The sequence below is a fragment of the Phasianus colchicus genome, chromosome 1 (genome assembly GCF_987193195.1).
Source record: "Phasianus colchicus chromosome 1, bPhaCol1.hap1.1, whole genome shotgun sequence".
Taxonomy (NCBI): Eukaryota; Metazoa; Chordata; class Aves; order Galliformes; family Phasianidae; genus Phasianus; species Phasianus colchicus.
Window position 1 is genome coordinate 69,750,095 of NC_143436.1, and position 20,729 is coordinate 69,770,823.

Sequence of the window (20,729 nt, forward strand, 5' to 3'; positions counted from 1 at the left end):
CTTAACATTTTGCATCTGAAAGCTCTAGAAATGGTTTCACATACACTTTCAACTCCCCTCCCACTTCATGTTGATTGGCAGATTAGGCCATAATCCCCCAACCTACTGTATACACTCAGACAAACTAAGGTGTGAGAATACATAGATTAGATTTTGAGTTCAAAGTGTTTTAGTGTTGTGTTGGCTGGTTTTTGTTGTTCTTGTTTGCGTGTCTGTGTTTGGCTTTTTGTGTTTTGTTTCTGTTTTTGAAAGAAAAACAAAAAGTTGGATGGGCCCTGGGCAACCAGGCTAGTGGGAGGTGACCCTGCACACAGCAGGAGGGTTGAAAGCAGGTGGGCTTTAAGGTCTCTTCCAGCACAGACCACTCTGTGATTCTGTTATATATATACCTGTGCATAAATAATGTTATCATAATCTGAATCAGATTGTTTGTTACTACTACCCAGTCAGGTCTTAAGCTTGCATGTCAGGGTTGAAATTCCTTCTCTTTTAAAATAAGCCAGCAGATCTCAAAGCAACACAGCAAGGCAAGAACTTGGTTCTACAGCCTAACTTCAGACCTCAGAAGAAAATAAATTATGACAGTTCAGACATGAGCCTGGTTTTTATTCTTGGATCCCAAAGCCCATTTTATAACAGGCAGATGTTACTTAAAATCCTGCCCATCTGCTCCTAGATTGTCTCAGGAGTTTCTTCTTTAGCTGCTGGCCCCCAAATGCCTTACTGTTCTATTGCTCTACCCCACCTGCCAAAGCTGGCAGATCAGTACCAGTCCTGGAACAGACTTGGTAGCTCCCAGGAAAGTGCTACCTACTTCTTTCCCACAGGGGACTCCATATGACTGTTACTATTCATGAAGAAAGGCAAAATACCACCTAAGAACAGACAGGTAAAACAGTAAAGTTACACTTTTCAGACTGGAAAATCAGGCCTTCTGTCTAAAGCAGATCTTCGAGACTGGGGACATAACCAGGACCTTGCTACTGAAATTTTCGTTACTGGATTCAAGCTGACACTGTGCTTGTGTGCTTGTCTATCAGAATGAATATTCAGCTCTTGCAGTGAACTCAATGGAATCCATAATGAACTACAGAGCTTGCAATCCTGGCCTTATTTATAATCAAAAATTCACTCTGTTTCCTAGGACTCTTCTGAATCAAAGACACAGAATCAACTGCTGAAGAAACATATGCCATACTGGATCTCCAAAATCAATTATTTCCAGGAAGTATGACATACAAGAAGATTGAGATATCACATTGTAGATGGTCAAATTTAGTAATTGTTACTTTCCTGTAAATAAGAGAAATCAAAGTCACACAGCATATTTGCAATAAAAAAAGGGAATGAGAAGGATAGAAATTCTACACTTGGCTATGCTGCAGACACACAGACATCCTGTGCAAAGATCAGGAAATCACTTAATCCATGTGCCTTGGTTCCTCATCTATAAAAGCAATGAAAGTTATTCTTTTATAGGACTTGGTGAGGATAAATCTATTAATGTTTGTAAAGTCATAGCAATTAATATAATGGTATAATCTATAAACAAAATAAATATATCTCTGAATAGATCATGATAAAAATTTTGTTCAAGCTCCTTTGTATCTTGTTTGATGGCCTATAAAAGACTTTAAAACCTTCGTATCTCACTTAATAATTACAGAAATTACAGAGAAATTACAGAGAACAGAGGACTTCATAAGACCTCTACTTATCTTCAAAAGAAAGAAAAGATGAGCGGAACCTGAAAGCAAGAAATCTTCTGTGAAAAAACAATGTGTACTCTCTATTAAAAAGGGACAATCAGAAATTAGAGTTAAGGGGAAAATAAAAATGAAACAAAAAAAAAACCCTCCAAAAAACAGAGAGCTGAGTAGTATTTCATAACTACTCACATCTGTATCTTATGATTAGATAAGCAAAAGAAGAATATTACTACAAGCAATAACATCCTTTAACATGAAATATTTTTCACACATGGATTTGGTTTGACAAACAGAAAACAATGAGTTGTGTCAACTGTTTAAGGAAGAATTCTCTAACTGTATGTACACAAGGACACAAAAGCAGAATTTGGAGGCAGTACCACATGTTCTTCTCACATAAGAATCAATGGCAGTCACCTTTTGTTTCTGCAGATTTTTCTTACACACTCCTTTTTTCACATTCTGATCAGAGATGGATGAATTCCAGGCGGTCTGGCACAGTTAGAGTATCAGCTGATATGCGAGCCCTTTAGCAAGAAAATTTTGCAAAGTGAGGCTCTCAGCTTTCTCACTCACATAGTCAGGGCATTCTCTTCTCTTCTACTTTCTATTTTCAGATGCTGAATTACTTTCTAAGACTTACTCAGGAGTATCAGCAAGAACAGCTTTCAGCAATGTTTCCATTAAGCTTTTCCTGGATAAATCCCTTGGTTTATTAGTGATAAGCTTAAAATTCTCTTCTTTGGCAATGCTTCAGACCAACACAGCATATAATACTCTCCTAGGATGCGTAACATTTTCATACAGTAGGAGAGAGATGAATGTAAGATAGTGGTACTCCACATGAGAATTCCTTTAGAACAAAGGAAAAATAATTCACTGTTCTTTCTGAATTTCCCACATGGAGTAACCAAACACTACCACACTACCTCATTCAGTTTGGCACACCTATGAAAAATAATCATTAAAATTGCAATTCTTTGCAGTAGTCTTTTTTGGACTTCATGATTATTGTGTCTTTTTTTTTTTTTTTCATCTTCTCTTCCATGGAAGCAAACTACAGCTTTTATTTCATTCTTTTGACATCAGCCAGGTTTTCTAGGACAGACATTAGTATCACTGCTCTCTTTCGGCCTTTTCCACCTGCAGTGCATTAAACTGAACAGTCCCGCAACAGCTGAAGACTTACTACTGCTTAAAGAGCAGAGGGTTTCTTTCCATATAACAATTCCCAATAGCTTGAAAATAAACTAAGAACAACAAACAAAAACACTGGAAATTCTCTTATCCTCCTGACTACATTCCAGTGCCTCTAGAGTGGCAACTACACAAAGATCCCTTGAAATTCTCTTTGAAAAGGAGGACAAATTCTCAATTCTCTCTATGGCATCCCCAGCAGTAGTATATCTCACTTCATACAACACTCAGGTTTACAATACCACTCTCAGTCTGTGTTTTCTAGCAGTCTTGCTGTCAAGGAGCAATTCTGCTGTGTATCTCCAATGAGGCTCCAGTGAGACACAAAGATGCAGTACAAGTATGCCCAGATGCTAGAGGCCTCAACTTAATAATCCATTAAGATATATGCAGAAGTCCAGTCTTCTTATTGAATATTACGTCAAAGAAGTAAAAATCTATGCAAACTAGGAACACCTTTCAGTGTCATCCTGAATCAGAGGAGAGAATGTATATTGAATAACTAGTTTAAAAGGCAATAAGTCTTATCTCTTGATACTCTGTAGTTCAAATTCAGATTTCACCATTTATCAGAGAGCAGAAACTGATTTCCTGTAAATGAGATGGGTAATGTGTTTGATAGTAATAGCAATAGGAATCACAATCAGTGAAGTCATAACCTCTCCTAAAGGCAAAAGCAAATGGAAATTGATAGCATATCTCAACATGTAAAAGACAAAAAGAAGGAAAGATCAATTTATCAGTAAGATCATGGAGAAAAAATAGTCAAAAAGGAAAGAACATCTGGACCATTGAGCTAATTGCTTATTAAAAAACAGCTGGTATTTCATACACGAGAGAGGAAAACCTATTTCACAACTGGTTTCAAATGAAGGATAAAGAAAGCTCATTGCATGAGACCAAATATCAGTTTTGCATCCATAGATCAGAATTTAGAGCAATTTCCAGAAAGAACTACTGCTATTCCAAGTGATTACGCTGCTAAAATAAATTATTTTAGATAGACAAGGATCTCATCATAGTTTGAATTCCCTATGGTGTCATTTCATGTTATATTTGAGAAATTCCTCAATAAAAATGTCAAACAAAAAGCAAGTTGAGTTCCCCTGAGAATGGTTTTGGACATTTTCCAGCACAAATTTTATCCAGGAAATCTTAACCAAACACTTCCTCCCAACAAATAAATAAGTAAGAAATTTCACTTGATTAGAAAGAAAGAGAAAAATGTTGAAACAAGAACTCAGGAAAAAACACTTAACCTGTCAACCACATTTGATCTACTTAGCTGTGAATACTTCACATTTGTTATTTATAAAGAAGATTGTAATTATCTTTCTATACTAACATAACTAGAAAGACATCCAGTAAATGTTGAAAAAGGAATCCAAACACGGACAAGAAGGTTTAAGATTTTGTACAGACTTCAGTCAAGCAATAGATAAAGAAATCCTGATGCAGGTCTTCTCCGTTACAACCTGTTTCACAGAGGTTCCTAGTTGGCCTGCAGGCTTAGCACTGAACTACCACTGACTCCCATTCCTAGGCCTTCTATTTCAAATTGTTAAACCAGTATTTCTGGTGATGTGTATGTGATAAAATGCAACACAGGTCACTGAGAGAGCAATTCAGCTGTCTAAATACAGGAGTCTGACATCATTTTAGATTCCTTATATTATTCCATCTGGCCAACAGCTCAAACTCCAGATCTATTCCTATAGATCCCACATCACATCTGTCAGGTCCAGCACTCTCCAAGTGGCAGAGGCATTTATGCTTAGTTAATCAAATTCTCCGTAACAATTCCTGCTGCCTGGCTTCCCATGTGATGACAGAGCAGACCCTAACAATAATGTCTCCAAGACCAAAATCCAAGGGAAAAGTAGGGATTGTATAACTTGGTTCAGACCCAGAAAATCAACTTCCACCCAAGCCCATACATCTGTGGTGCTACATGAAAAATTGTTCCAGGCAGAGTTTTCAAAATCCATCTACAGCATGTTTTATAGGTTTTTATGTAAATTCTGTGAAAACCACATCATTCTATGCAATATCCTGCAATACTACCTAATGTATTTACAGACTTAATTTCAGCTTGCTGATCAAACATCGCATGCCCTTTCTTGGAAATAGAATAAAGTTGTTACACAAAATATATGATATAGTACCTAATTAGCAAACTTCACGTTGAGAGTTCTGTGAAGTCCTATAGAAAGTGTATGTGTGGGTAGATGGGGGTAGGGAAGCTGTTACAGTTGATATCAGTAAAATAATTCAATAAAAGATGGCAAATATTATCAGTGATTTTGTGAAGAGTTCTTCGATTTCTTATAATCCATGAAAAATAAGCGATTTCTCAGAGAAAAGGTGGAAATTAGTGGACTCATCAAAGCTTCAATTTATTTAAGTTTCTAATTTCTTCACCGAGAAAAAAAAAAGCCAAAACTATTAATTGTCATAAACTAACCAAGTTTTGCATGCTGGGTGAATTTTCCAAAAGGCTACAGAAATCCTAATTTCACACATGCAAATACAGCGGTTTTTTGTTTTAACATTTAAAACCATAGTGGGTTCTCTTAAAAACAGCCAACTACATTTACTTCCTTCTGGTAGTTTAAGTGAAAGGAAATAGAACTGTTACAGGATGGAAAGACTAGAATGCACTCCTGTTCAAAATTGATACTGAAGAGGTCATTGGAATAAGCATGCTATCTCAGCAGGCAGTATAACTGATAACACAAGCAGAGAGCTAGGGACCAAACAGTGGCAGAAATCTGAAATTCCCTCTTTTCTAAGGACAGCATCTTAATCCTGAGTTAATTCACAACAGCAAGTAATAGAAGGGTTTGCACGGGTACTGCCACAATTATAAAGTCCAGCCTGAGACCCTAAAACTTTCATCCTCAGCAAATTTTAACTAAGGAAGAAAGAGGAATGGGCCCTCATTCCCTTTTCAGTGCCTCTAAGGAAATGCAGTTATTTTATTGGGACACAGAATCACTGAATGGGTTGGATTGGAAGAAACCTTAAAGACTACCCAGTTCCTACCTCCTGCCATGGACAGGCTTGCTACCCAGGGATCCATCCAACCTGGCCTTGAACATCTCCAGGGATGGGGCATCCACAGCTTCTCTGGGTGTCATGTGCCAGTGCCTCATCACTCTCTGAGTGAAGAATTTCTTCCTAACATCTAATCTAAATTTCCTTTCTTTTGGTTTAAAACCATTGTCCTATCACTGCACTCCCTGACAAAGAGTCTGTCTCCAGCTTTCCTGTAGGCCCCTTTTCAGCACTGCAATGAGGTCTTTTCAGAATCTCCTCCAGGCTGAACATGACCAAATCCCTCAGCCTTTCTTCACAGGAGAGGTGTTTCAGCTTTCTGCATGTTTGTGGTCTCTGCCTGGACCCGCTCCAACAGCTCCTCACCTTTCTCATGCTGAGGGCTCCAGAGCTGAACACAGCACATCAGGTAGGCTCTTACAAGGGTGGAGTGGAAGGGGAGAATCACCTCCTTAACCTTCTAGCTGCACTTCTTCTGATGCAGCCCAAGATATGGTTGGTTTTCTGGGCAAAAAGTGTAAATTGACAGCTTATGCCGAGCTCTTCATCCATCAGAACCCCTAAGTCCTTCTCTGTAGGGCTGCTCTGTCCACTTATTACCCAGCCTGTATTCATATTTGGGACTACCCCAGGTGTGGGTCCTTGGCCTGTTTTGAATAATATGATGTTTGCACAGGCTCACCTACTGAACCTGTTAAGATCGCTTTGGATGGCATCTCTTCCTTCCAACGTGTTGACTGCAATGCTCATCTTGGTGCCACCCACAAATTTACTAAGAGTTCAGTCAGCCTCCTTGTCCATGTTGCTGACAAAGATGTTAAATAGTGATACAGAGCCCTGAGGAACACCTGTTGACCCCACTTGAACATCAAGGCATTAACAGTAACTCTTTGAGCACAACTATCCAGCCAATTAGTTATCCACCTAGTGGTCCATCTGCCACATCTCTCTTTCTCCAATGTGGAGACATGGACGTTGTGCAGGACAGTGCCAAATGTTTTGTAAAAGACCATTCATTAGTTGAAAGTATTCAATCTGCATTTGAGGAAACAAAATTAAAGGATAATTGTGATCTTTGTGTCCTCAAGTTAATTGCTGGGAGAAAGAGTCCTTTGCTATCATTCCCACTCATTTGTTCACTTCTAGTGGAAACATGGTTTCTAACATCCTTGGAGTAATACAAAATGCTAGCTCCAAGATTATGAATATGATTCTCACAAACTATCTTGGTAAGCTTTGGACCAATACTTGGAACCAGAGCCTCCTGTTAAACAGTGTTTATACCACCTGTATAAACAGTGGTTTATATTATTGTCTTTCCCCTATCTGTGTCAAAACCAAGTAGAAATCTATGAAAAGAAAATTAGAAATCCATTTATCTCTGTAGATCCAGCCTGTATCTTGCATGATCAGAGAAGAACAACATAGTATGGGTCCAAGACAATCCCACAGATCTGAAAGGTTCATCTTTTATCAGGTTACTCATTTTGCTGTTCGTAATTGCCACTATATTTTTCCCTACTTCTATGGGAATAACTGGAAACGAAGTTGATACTAGCAAGCTGTTAGAAACAATATATCTACACATTTACTTGAATTCCAAATAGCTGAACTACTTGTGTCCTGTTTTATTAAGAGATATATGTGAACATTAATATAAATAGAGTTCTTCTTTTTCTTTTTTTTTTTTTTTTTTGAAAATGAATGGCTGGCTGCTCTTTTTGTAAGAAATACCTCTTGCACAATTAATCATTTGGCCACCTCAGGTTTACACATATAAATCTATTTAGTCTGTTCTATGATAAATGAAATTTGGAAGTTTGCGTCAAAAACCTGTCAATGGTCAGGATGTATAATCCATCTGAATAAATATTACTTCGTTTGGAAATGAACGAAGTATGAAATACATCTACTGAAAGGCTAACCAGAAATTTGTTCAGAAATTCTAGCTGTTCCATGGCTTTAGTGAGTGCAGACTGATGTTACTGGACATTATTATTTCTGCTACATAACTGCCTTATTTTTCTTGCAAAGAACATCAGCTTCTACCACAGTGAAAGTGCTGCAGAACACAGATGAAATATCCCTTTTCTGCACTGTTTTATGCACATCAACTCAAAACGAATTTGGGACCGAACAAACAGTGTTCCTCGCATTTATATTGGGAATAATGAGAAAGATAGTCACTAGGCACTAAGATATAACTAAAATAACTACCCAGCAAGCAGGTACGAGAAACTGGATGTAGTGATCAAAGTTCATTTCCAGGCAGTTGGTGTGAAGAAATTTAAACAAAACAAGTGGGTTTTTTTTTGGAGTACATTGGATCAGATCCACCTATTTAAAACAAAGCAATGAACATGAATCAAAATTCCTAAATCCTAAAAGCTGCTGAAGCAACTAACATCTTGAACCTGTTTTTGTAAAGTTAGTGGACTGTGCCCATTCCCTTTGTAAACATCTATTAATAACTACTCTTCTGCCTTGTTTTATTGTCGAAGTACTCCTTCATAAACACAAACAAACAAACAAAACAACACAAATTTGCACTTCTAACACTTAGTAATCTATGTTCATACAGAACATCCTTGAAATATGTTACCCTAGGAAGGAAAAAAGGGTGGGGAGTGAGCTTTAAATAAATGACTGGGATTACAAAATTTGGAAGAAACAGGCAAAATATATCAAAGAGAATAGGACAGATTACTTCCATTAAAAAAGAAACCCAAGTGTCCAGCAAAGGCTTTGTTTAAAAAGCCCCACCACCTTGACCTAAAGCGTTAGGAACAGATAATCTGACTGGAGTATGTTAGGATGATGAGTGCCAACTTTAAGGATCTTGTCTAAATCACACTGGAGTCAGTGGGCACATTTCAACTTCTTCAATTGGATCTGAATCAGATTTTTTTACAAAATAAAATGCAATCAAAACATCAGACTCTTGCTACAGCCATGAAATGAAACTTTCTTTCCAGCATTCACTACTTACCAAGACAGTTGTGGCCATCATGGGCCAACATGAACCCATCGTAGCACGTACATCTGTAGTTGCCTGGAATGTTGATGCACTCATGGACACAACCCCCATTGTAGAAGTCATTTTCACACTCATCAATATCTAAAATATAAAAGGAGGGGGAAAAAACTGTAAAAAGATAATTCTAAGAGAAAAATTTCTCCAATCAAACATAGGTTTGAATACAAGTATGATCCTAATTATTGTATACACTCATATTGCATAATTCATCCAAGAGAATTACTGACAGAATAAATGCGGATTGTATGAGACTAAATTCAGCAAGTTTCAGCATAGCACACTCTGTCCAAAGTAATGGTAGCATCAACAGAGGAAACAATTATATATTGCCAGATTTATTTTTTTTAAGTGATTTGTGTACATTTTTCTCTTTAAACTGTATTTTTCTATTTTAAATAATCAAGCAGACAAAGCATTAAAATCACAGAAACATGGAATCATAAGGCTGGAAAGGACCTACAAGATCATCTACTCCAACCATCCTCCCATTACCATTGCTACCACAAACCACTAAACCATATCTCGTAGCTCCTCACCCAGATGCCTCTTGAACACTGACAGGGACGGTGACTCCACCACCTCGTCAAATGTTTGACTTGGTAGTAAAAACAACTATCTGAAACATACTATTAACATGGCATAATACATAAGAGGAAAGCATGTTTTCTTTAACCAGAAAAAAAGTTTTCTCAGTATAATGATGATATGATGTACTCCTCACAACTTCTCACAACAACAAGCTGCTTTTCTTGCAGTAAATCTTGAAAAGCACAATTTCTGAAATAGCTGTCACTATCCACTGAGCACCATGGAACTGCTCTTGATAACACGGTATAGTTTTGTCTCTCCTCTCCTACCCCAGAAAACAAGTCCTATTAAAATTTTCCATATTAATACAAATATGTCAACAACAACAAAATCTAAAATTTTATTCTTAGAAAGTATGCTAGATTATTTTAAATTATTTTTGTACATTGGCATGCATCTTGAAAAACAGCATGAATAGCAAGAAATGCATTCTGCTACTGTCATGGTCTTATGATTTTTGTTATTGGTATTCTACATCATAACATCATGTAAAGCACTGGGAGTTAAAGAGTTAACGCCCCATTTCCATGAACCACCGATTTTCCAAATACTTGGCTCTCAGAAGAGAAGAACTTCATACCCCAAAGGACTCTGCATTCAGAGGGGAAGATAAAGGTTCTGGCATCTCACAGGACTCGCTCTCTCTCTCTTGCTGCCTAGGTGCGCTCCCCAGCCGTTTCACCTTCAATTCAGAGTAAGGCCTTCTGTTCTGGACCCTCTCTCTCTCATTTTATTTGATTTATTAGCCTCAGTTTCAATTATATATTGTATTATATTGTGCTATTTTGCATTCTGATATCATATTTAGTAAATTAATTTTCCTCCTCAGATTGTTGCTGCTGTTCTGTTTTTAGGCCCATCTCCCTACCCTTCCCCTTTTCCTTTCCCCTTTCCCTTTTCCCAGGGCATGGACTCATGGGTTCCTGCTCCATTAGTCACAGAACTGGGCCGAACTGACCCATAAACTATTGACACCCCCCCAGCCTGTGTACCTGCTGTCCCTCTGTCACGGACACAGATAGATATAGATAACCTTGTGACAGCTTCAAATGCAAACAAGTCTTCTATGATCTTTCCTGACTCACATAAAAATCACTTCTTCACTCATTCTAGAAAGTGCAAAACTTTCTTCTTTCTACAAATTATATTTTGACACACAGATGGGATGTCAGTACTACAATTGCTGATATGAATCATTCAGCAGTGCACATCAGCCAACTAAAAATTCACAAATAATTACAGACAGCCTTCTGTCCTGCTATCAGCTCTAAATCTATGGCATGCTAGACCAAAGCTGCTAGCTACTGTCCCTAAGTTACATGCTGCATGATGCAGAGTTAAAATAATCCTCAGGAAATCACCTTTTGGTACATTAAAACTATCCTGGTCATGCATTTCAAATGTGCCTTTCATTGCAAAGATGGCTGCAGTATTTCTGTACTAGGTTCACACAGACTTTTTAGGATTAAAATGAAATACAAAAAACTTCTAAAATTACCACCAGAAAAGATTTGCTACCTGGTATCATACCCAGACACAATGGCAAAACAGCAAGGTAGTCTGGGAAAACCAAATGCTTCCGAAAAGACAGCTGGAACTCAGTCACCCAGGGGATCTTCACACATTTCCAGCCCTTAGCTCGAACCTAAGTTTGCCTTTCCTTGCACAGTCTTTTGAGACATATGATCAGACCATTTATGCTCAGGGGACTCAGCCTCCTGACCTGGAAATCTGGGCTGATGTACAGAATAGCCATCCCCACCCCTCCAATTCAGACAGAAACAGTTAGAGACCTGCTACTCCACCTGGACTGTCACAAGTCCATGGGGTCAGATGAGATCCACCCAATGGTGCTGAGGGAGCTGGCAGAGGTGATTGCCAAGGTGCTTTCTACCATCTATCAGTGATCTTGGACAAATGGAGAGCTTGCCAATGCGACTCCCATCTACCATAAAGGTCATAAGGAGGATCCAGGGAACTACGGGCCTGCCAGCCTGACCTTGGTGCTGGGGAAGCTAATGGAACAGACCGTCATGAGTGAGAACACACGGCATGTACAGGACAACTGGGGAATCAGGCCCAGCCATCACTGTTTCATGAAAGGCAGGTCCTGCTTGACCAACCTGATCTCCTTGTATGATCAAGTGATCCGCCTAGTGGATGAGGGAAAGGCTGTCAATGTGTAGTCTATCTACACTTTAGCATAGCCACTGACACCGTCTCCCACAGTATTCTCCTGGGGAAGCTGTCGGCCCATGGCTTGGACAGCTACACCCTTTGCTGGGTAAAGAATTGGCTGGAGGGCCAGACCCAGAGAGTGGTGATGAGTGGAGTTAAATCCAGCTGGTGACCACTCACAAGTGACATTTCCCAGGGGTTAGTACTGGCCTATCCTGTCTGATATCTTTAATTAATGATCTGGATGAAGGAATTGAGCGTGCCCTCAGTACATCTGCAGATGACACCAAGCTGGGAGGAAATGTCAATCCGCCTGAGGGTAGAAAGGCCCTACAGAGGAATCTGGACAGGCTGGATTGCTGAACTGAAGACAACAGGGTGAAGTTCAACAAAACCAAGTGTGGCACTTCAGTCACAACAACCCCAAGCAACACAACAGGCTTGGGGCAGAGTGGTTGGAAAGCTGTGTGGTGGATATAGATCTCAGGGTGTTGGTCAATGCTGACCTGAACGTGAGCCAGCAGTGTGCCCAGGTGGCCAAGAAAGCCAATGGCTTGTACCAGAAAGAGCGCTGCCAGCAGGAGCAGGGAGGTGATTGTCCCCCTGTATTCAGCACTGGTGAGGCTGCAACTCGAGTACTGTGTTTAGTTTTGGGCCCCTCACTACAAGAAAGACAGTGAGGCCCTAAAGTGTGTCCAGAGAAGGGCAAAAAAAGTGGTGAAGGGTCTGGAGCACAATCCTCATGAGGAACAGCTGAGGGAACAGGGATTGTTTAGTTTGGAGGAGACATAGAGAAGACCTTATTGCTCTCTGCAACTCCCTGAAAGGAAGTTGTGGCAAAGTGAGGTTCAGCCTCTTCTCCATGGTAACTAGCAAAAGGACATAAGGGAATGACCTCAAACTGTGCCAGGGGAGACTCAGATTAGATATCAGGATGAATTTATTCTCAGAAAGAGTGGTGAGGCATTGAAACATTTTGTCCAGGGAGGTGGTGCAGTCACCATTCCTGGAGGTATTTAAGGAACGCCTAACATAGATGTAGTAGGTAGATGTAGTACTACGCCTAGGTAGATGTAGTACTTAGGGACATAGTCTAGCCAGCAATATTGGCGGTAGATAGATGGTTGGAACAGATTATCTTGGAGGTCTTTCCCAAGCTTAATGATTCAATGGTCTACCAGAGGAGGGAGAGGTCCTCCCCTCGGCTTCTTTCCAAGCCACCCCCCTCAGGTCTGCCTATCCTGAAAATCTCCCTTGAGCTCAGAGTAGCTTACATCTCTTTTCACTTCTATCTAACAACTCTGAAGGCCTTCCTCTACAATCTCCTCAGCAGCTCAAAATGGGAATTATTAATTTAACTTCAACGCAAAACCAGTGAATATTTTTTTTGTAAATCAGCATTCAGCACAACAAAAATATTGGAAATAAGGAAGTGGAGACAGGTTCTTCCTAATAAAAATACTGCCCATTGCTAAAATGTAAACTTTCCAATCTTTCAATCATTGCTCTATTTTGCAGAGTTCCCATCTTTCACTAAGAATTTCCATCCATTAGTTGTGCAAGTCCCATGTCAGCACAGCCTGTGGATGTACTCTACCTTCCAGAGTCCAGTATGGCAACAAATAGCTTCCTCTGTGATTTTTCCGGAAAACAATAACCAGAAAATCAGTTACTGCTTATTAGGCCCCTTCTAACTTTCATCCAGCACCAAGTTTCTTCAGAAGAAGGAATTCAGAAGAAAGTGCGATCAGTTGTTACGTTCATCAGACCACAGTGCCCTGATGAATTTATTTCCTTTTCTCAAACAATGAATCAAGTGGGACTATATTTTTAAGTAAGTGACAGGAGAGCCTTCCAAAGAGACAAAGATTAAAGTAATGTAAAGTTTTTTCCTTCATATAATATTGATTTCTAAAAATCTACACCATGATCAGGAGCTCAAGGTGCTGATGCAATACGGATACTTAAGTTCCAGAAAGGGTAATCTAACAGATACCTCAACCAGAAAAAATAACTAAAGAGACAGATTCTTTCCACCTCTTTTTCTCAAGAAGTTCCAGTTATGTTAAATTTTCCCACATGGTTAGAGGACTTCCTCTCCCTTTTGTACCCCAAGAAGGCTACAAAACAAGGAAAACAAGGAGCGAAGCTAAATGTTGTCCTTTTTTTTTTTTTTTTTTTTTTTAAGAGACATGATGTGGGGTTTCTTTGGTGTGTCTTCCCCCTCCAAAAACATCATGTCATTTAAGAGACATCATCTGTTGGCTGACTGGAATTGCTATGTCCAGTACTGTTAATAAAACACCAAGAGGATAAGGCTGGTGATTTTCAAAATAAATAAATAAATAAAGCAAACCATCTCTAAAGAAAAATTATTCAACAAACCTCAACCAAAAATCTGTACAAGGCCTACAAAGTTGAAAGGTCGAACTTGTTTCAAGCTCCAGTTGCTCCAAGAGAAATGCAGACACAGTACCAGCAAACAACACAAACACCACTCCATCTTGAAAGGGGACATTCTTTAAAGAATACCTCAATGGAGAGTGTTGAAAACTGTAGTTCACAGGCAGAATATTACACGTGACATGGCACGATATGGTTTCCTCAGTAAGCCTAATACAGCAATAAACGCAATAGGAGTACATTCAAACACATAAGGACGGTAGGCTTGCTCTTAATTTTATCTGCAGTAAAACTCAAGATTTCTAGCTATGGGGCCAGCTGTTTGCTTCCTTTTGTTTAGATCATATTCTATTACTGTTTTCCTCCTGTAATTGACAGAATTGGGTGTTAATTGAATTCTGGGCTCCAAACAGCTCTAAGCAGAAAGCTAGCTGTTTCCATTAATTTTGTGGTTTCAACTATCCTTAAAGTTTTTGTAGCGTTTGATCACTTAAAAATGTTATTCATCATGAAAGAACTGCCATAACACAGAACAAAATAAGCAGTACATGCAATGCTGAATTAGCAAGATCTGCTGCAGTCTAGCTCTCAGTTGGAAGCCAACAGTTTTATCCAGATTGGCAAAATACTGTCAAAGTTTTTAATCCAGATAATTCTAGCCGTGCAGATAGGCAACTCTTGGAGTGACTGATAGTGCATTAAAAAGAGCACAGCCAGCAGGTCAAGGGAGGTTCTCTTCTCCCTCTTCTCTACCCTGGTGAGGCCGTATCTGGAGTGCTGCATGCAGTTCTGGGCTCCCCAGATCAAGAAGTACAGGGAACCTCTGGAGAACCCAGTAAAGTAACAAAGATGATGAGGGGCCTGGAGCATTTCCCATATGAGGAAAGACTGAAAACCTTGGGACTGTTCAGCCTAGAGAAGACTGAGAGGCGATCTGATCAATGTTTATAAATATCTAGTGGGACAGAGTCAAGTGAATGGAGCCAGGTTGCTTTCAGTGGTGCCCAGCAACAGGACAAGGGGCAATGGGTACAAAGTGGAAGTAAGAAGTTCCATCTGAACGTGAGGAAAAGCTTCTTTACTCTGAGGGTGACAGATCACTGGAACAGGCTGCCTATAGAGGCTGTAGAGTCTCCTTCTCTGGAGGTATTCAGAACCAGCCTGGATGCTTTCCTGTGTAACCTGCTGTAGGGAACCAACATAAGCCAGAGGGTGAGATTCCTGTTTTGTGATTCCGTGGTAAAGAAAAGGTTGGAATAGGTTTCCTGAGAAAAGTATTGCAGTTTTTTCTCCAGGAGGAATACATTTCATACGGAATTACAATGGCAGCAATTATAGGACCCCAGGAAAAAAAAAAAATATTAAATACTCCAGGCTTAGAAGATATAGGAATATTTAAAACAATGATATAGTCTGCAAAAAACCTACTTGGGCTTACCATATTCAAATGAGACAGCAACTCCCAAGGCCAGAGCTGGATGTATACAACCACATTTTCAGTTGCTAGTGGGCAAGACCTTTCTGGAACTTGTTTGGGAAATCTTGTAAATGCACTGCTTGTTTCAAAAGTTTTAAAATATACCATTATCAGGGAATGGGGGGAGAGAAATAAAAAGATCGCTTATTGATTCTTGAACTGCGCAGGTTCAATTATTTCTCAGGATGTAAGAAGCTTGGATAGTACAATATATATCCTTCTGGAAAGCAGAGGTGAGCCTTATTGTGCAGCTGGGAAAGAACTATCAGCATCTTTAGGGAATGCAGCAATTCCATGCACTGCTGCTGTCCTCCTTCATCAACAACAAACGATGGTGTGAGTTGAAGGGTACATCCAGAATGACACTATTATACAAGGATTTGAGAACATTTTTTAAAGAACCTGGCCAGCTGTCTGACAGAATCCTAGCATTTTAAGTGAGACTCACAACAGCACAGAAATGTGTTTCTTTTGTGTATTCTGCAAAGGGATGGCTCTCTCAGAAGTGCCACAGAGTCACTGTGATTTATAAACTTCCAGAAGCAAATCTTCCAGGAGCACAAACAACTTGGCTAAGAAAAGTTCAGAGTAAAACAAGAATTGATCTCTTCTGCTTTTGCTAACACAGTAACTCAGTTTTCTGATTTCAGCAGAAAGTAGAAGACGCATCACTATATAACAACTAATGTCCAAAATACAAACCAAACTGCCAAACTGAGTGAGGAAAACGCTAGTTTCCATTTTGTCTAATCACTTTCACCCTGATGTAATGAAATTTGCTGTTTGCTAGCCATCTTTTCCAAGCACTAACAATCTTTGCTAGAAGGCTGCACAGACTTTGTCCCAGAAAAGCATAAAAACCACCTCCAGCAAAGTTCTTTCCCAGTCTTAATGAAACCACTTGCCATTCACTAAGTTCTTCGATGTCCAAAAATCCTTACAACATGTAAAACAAAATGTATTTGTCAGCACAGCTACAGACCATTATGGGCAAAGCCACTGAAATCAAAGGAAACGTCTGTGTGGAACTGACAAATTTTGGATTGGTGTCACAGCTAAGCTGCTGGAGAAGCCTTCGGGCTATTAGCATGCAAGGGGAAGAATGGCTGAGCGCTGAAAGTCAATGAGCCAAATTCAGCCTTCAGTGTTGTACTTTACAGATTTCTACAGAAAATGGGAAAGCATGCATTCTAAAAACCTGTACCTTGACACTTATCAAGGACACAGGTCCCAAAAGTCACCATGCAGTAGTACTTCAAAATAGGGGTAGAAAAGGGTAAAATATGGGTTCATTTGAAAGTATTTCAAGACAACTAATGTAAGGAAGAATCTGGAGTTAATTTAGTAAACACAAATTGCAATTGACTTTGAAAGGAATAATTTATGTGCTTGGACATTTTAAAATAAATAGCCAAAGGAAGCTGTCTGCTCACATCAATTTTTTCTAAATTAGAGAACCATGAACAAAACTTAGCATACAGATATGTTACAGAGCTGAGGGTATTTCCTAAAGAGTTAGATCCATAAAACAATTAGAAAAATAAATACTATATTCCTTGCTAGCATATCTCAATGGATAAATTTGTATGTTTATTCAACATCTAAAGAGAAAAGTACTTCTGTTATTATCTTCATCTATTCATTTTGCCACTTTAAATGAAACACTGCCAGAGGAACATTATATTTAAAGTCTTGCTTGGTGAGAGGTTGCAGCCCACCTGTTTTACCTATAGAGGACAAAAGATATCACTTGCAGGATTCTGTATCATCAGTCATCTTGTGCATACTACTGTTCTGCAGTTGCATATGTTGCCTGCTTATCCAGAACTGGTATGCAGCAAAGGACATTGCAAAATGCTGGAACACTTATTTCCATGTGGTAATATTTTGCAATTTTAATGGCTTCCCTCTTGAAAGGCCTTCAAGAATTTTTATGGATTCATTACTGAGTTTTGGTCACTGCTTCTCTCAGGACTAAAGCAGCATCTTCACTTCCACAAATAATAATAATAATAACAAAAAGAAAAACAGGTTCCAGATACTATACGATTAAGACTAGAGTAGAAGGAGAGCTGTTTTTCCTCACTGTGTAGTTTCATGCGACCTTGTTTTCAGATGCTGAGAAAAGCAGTGATCTTGTAGTATCTAGAGGCGACATGGTCAGAGGTGAAATCCCAACCCCAAGGAAATCAAGGCAGTTTTTTCACTGGCTTTATGGAGCCAGGAAGAGACTCACGGTAAAGAGATACCAGAGATGGGATCAGCACTTAATTATCTTGTTCCCACTTCCAAATTCAGAAGCAGCAGCAACATAGCATCAATAACGTTACTTTACTTTTAAGGAAACAGGCAGAAATGAAGTAACGTGCAGACAGACAACAATACTAACAATGTCAAGTCCTGAACCATAATCAGATCAGCATCTTATTTTAATGGCTTTTGGGGTCCCCGAACTAAATGATTAAACAAACAAACAAACAAAAAAAAACAACAACATGGCAGTATTTGTACACACTCTGATTCTTTGGCAGATCCTATATTTAACATACTTTCAGCAGTTACACACACCCTGGATAACCCGAACTATTTAAGGCATTTGTATTTCATACATCAAGTTGTACTTTCCTTAATGAGGGAACCACTTCCAGATTTGAAGGCCAGAAAAAAAAAAATCTCACAGGTTAAGGTCTGCTTCAGTTAAGCACAACCCAAATTTACCAAAAATTCAGCTCTGCCTGGAAAATGTCCAACCAGAGCAGTGGTACTAAAATGATTAGATTCTCAAGGAGTTTATCATCGGCAAATTTCCACATGTTCAAAATAATTTGAACTTCCAGTGTTCTGCTCTTAACATCTGCAATAGATGACTCGAGTAGGGGTTTGAATATCAACAGAGAAAATGTTACTAATTCTATCCAAGCTGACCTTAACTGCTGACACTCTGCTCCCCTCTTTACTTCTGCGATAGCTGAACTGGCATCCTATTCTATGCCCAAATTTTAAGAAAAAGTAATGGAATAACAAGAAACAAGAAAATGTAATTCATTCAAATTCTTTCTACTCCAAACAAAACCTTGACCTTCACCTTAATGAAATCCATTTCCAAAATTCCCTTACCATGAAAAACTTCCTAAATCACTTCTTGCCATAAGAGAAAACCAATTAAAATCTATCATTTATTGCATCCTGAGACACTGACGTACTTTTTTAATACTCATAAATGCTAACATCTTTATTCTTCAGATGCTGTGACCTTCAAAACATTACGATCTAATGAATCAAAGAGGAACACACAGTGCAGTTTTTATGGCTTTCAGGTTGTCATGATATTTTCAAGATGCTTGTGCCCAAGAAAACTGTAAAATTTGATAGCCATTAGGACTACTCTAAGAACCAAGGTCAAGGGTGAGCAGGATAGGAATGGAGTAAAAGCAGAGTAAGTAGCTTGATGTTTCTCAGCACAGAAAAGAAAGAATAGAACAGGTACAATAGGCTAATTAATATGAAGGGCTTTTTTCCCCAGCATAAATCTCTCAAAAGCCCTTCTACTAAAAGTATTGTCCTTCCAATGTTTTTCCCATTAGTGCATTCACAAAGAAACAAAAAATAAACTCAGTTTTACAACTTTTTTCAAGAATGTCACAAAGCACTATTTTCCAATATAAAAACAGCAGTAAAAATGAAAATGTCATGCCAATTGAATGGAGATGTTTTGGATGCAATCTGTGGCATTGTTGGGTGTTTTTCTGGAAGCCATTTCACATGGTTCCTGGAAAACATCAAGCAGTTTGTTGCAGTTTAACTTGCTTCCTTTTATTAGGTGTAGGTTGGGCATAAAATTCATCGTACTTTCTATCTTGTTAAAGTTTTTGTCCAGAAGAGGAGAAAGGGAAACAAATTATGCAAGTGTATGCCTAGCTGGTTAAACCATACCAAACGCATGTTTTTTACACTGCAGTCTCAAATTATCTTGCCTAAAACATTTATTAAGCACTTGTTAGATAAGACATGAGCCCATTTAATCACCGACTGTAGGCTGTGACTGTTTAAATATTTATTTATATTATTTTTCTCTAATCACAACTGTTATCTATCTCCTTACTTAGAGAGGACATAGATGTTCTATGTCTGATTTCTTTCCTATTATTATACTGATCAAAGCAATTTATTAACAGTCACAAAGAGTAAGGACGGCCTTAAGAGGGTCACCTTCCCTTCTTGGGGAGGACTTGGACTGACTGCTTTGGGGAAAAAGCAAACCAGAGGCTTACAGACATGCAGGCCTTTTCTGAAGAGGCAATGAAGTACACGAACTTCTGAATTTAGCAGCTGTAAAAAAAAAACCAGTAGATGTGTTTTTACTTATTATTTTGAAAGTTTTACTAAGTGATCTTTAAATAATCACTTGGCATATAAAAGAAAAATTAAAGAGTCCCATGCAAAGACCCAAGATGCTAGACAAGATCAGGCCTCCAGTGCTATAAGCAGAGCTCCACTGGCCCAACTCACAGTGTTAAATGGAACAAGGCAATAGACTGTGGAAATGCAAACATTCTGCAGTAGCTGAATGGTTATAATCTACACGTACATTTGAATGATGGATGTCAATCACATTATTTATTCATTGATAAGAAAAGCAATCTCTGGAGACTTCCTTACGTTTTTCTTAAATTCACTTTCCCCTTCACAGTTTCTTCAGGACAAGGGGAAATGGTTTTAAGTTAAGGGAGGGGAGATTTAGGTTGGACGTCAGGGGGAAATTCTTTACAGAGAGAGTGGTGAGGTGCTGGAACAGCTGCCCAGAGAGGCTGTGGATGCCCCATCCCTGGAGGTGTTCAAGGCCAGGTTGGATGGGGCCCTGGGCAGTCTGGTCTAGCATTAGGTGGAATGGTTGGTGGCCCTGCGTGTGGCAGGGGGGTTGGAGATTCATGATTCTTGAGGTCCCTTCCAACCCTGGCAATTCTGTGATTTTCTGTGAATTCTGTGATTTTCTCTGCATTTCCCTTCTTAAAATTCTACTTTAAAGAGTTAGAAGAAAGTTTTTAGTAGCTGGAGATTTTCACACTGAAACTTCATCCCTGGG

General features: G+C 39.1%; 1 protein-coding gene across 5 annotated transcripts in view; it reads right to left on the reverse strand.

Annotated features, from left to right (window-relative positions):
- Positions 1–20,729, reverse strand: part of SCUBE1 (signal peptide, CUB domain and EGF like domain containing 1) — a 202,773-nt gene that overhangs the window by 160,041 nt on the left and 22,003 nt on the right. For all 5 annotated transcript variants that reach the window (XM_031597213.2, XM_090146961.1, XM_090146972.1 and 2 more), the window contains exon 3: positions 8,953–9,081. In XM_031597213.2, coding sequence (XP_031453073.1) covers positions 8,953–9,081 — 129 coding nt within the window. The remainder of the gene's footprint in view (positions 1–8,952; positions 9,082–20,729) is intronic.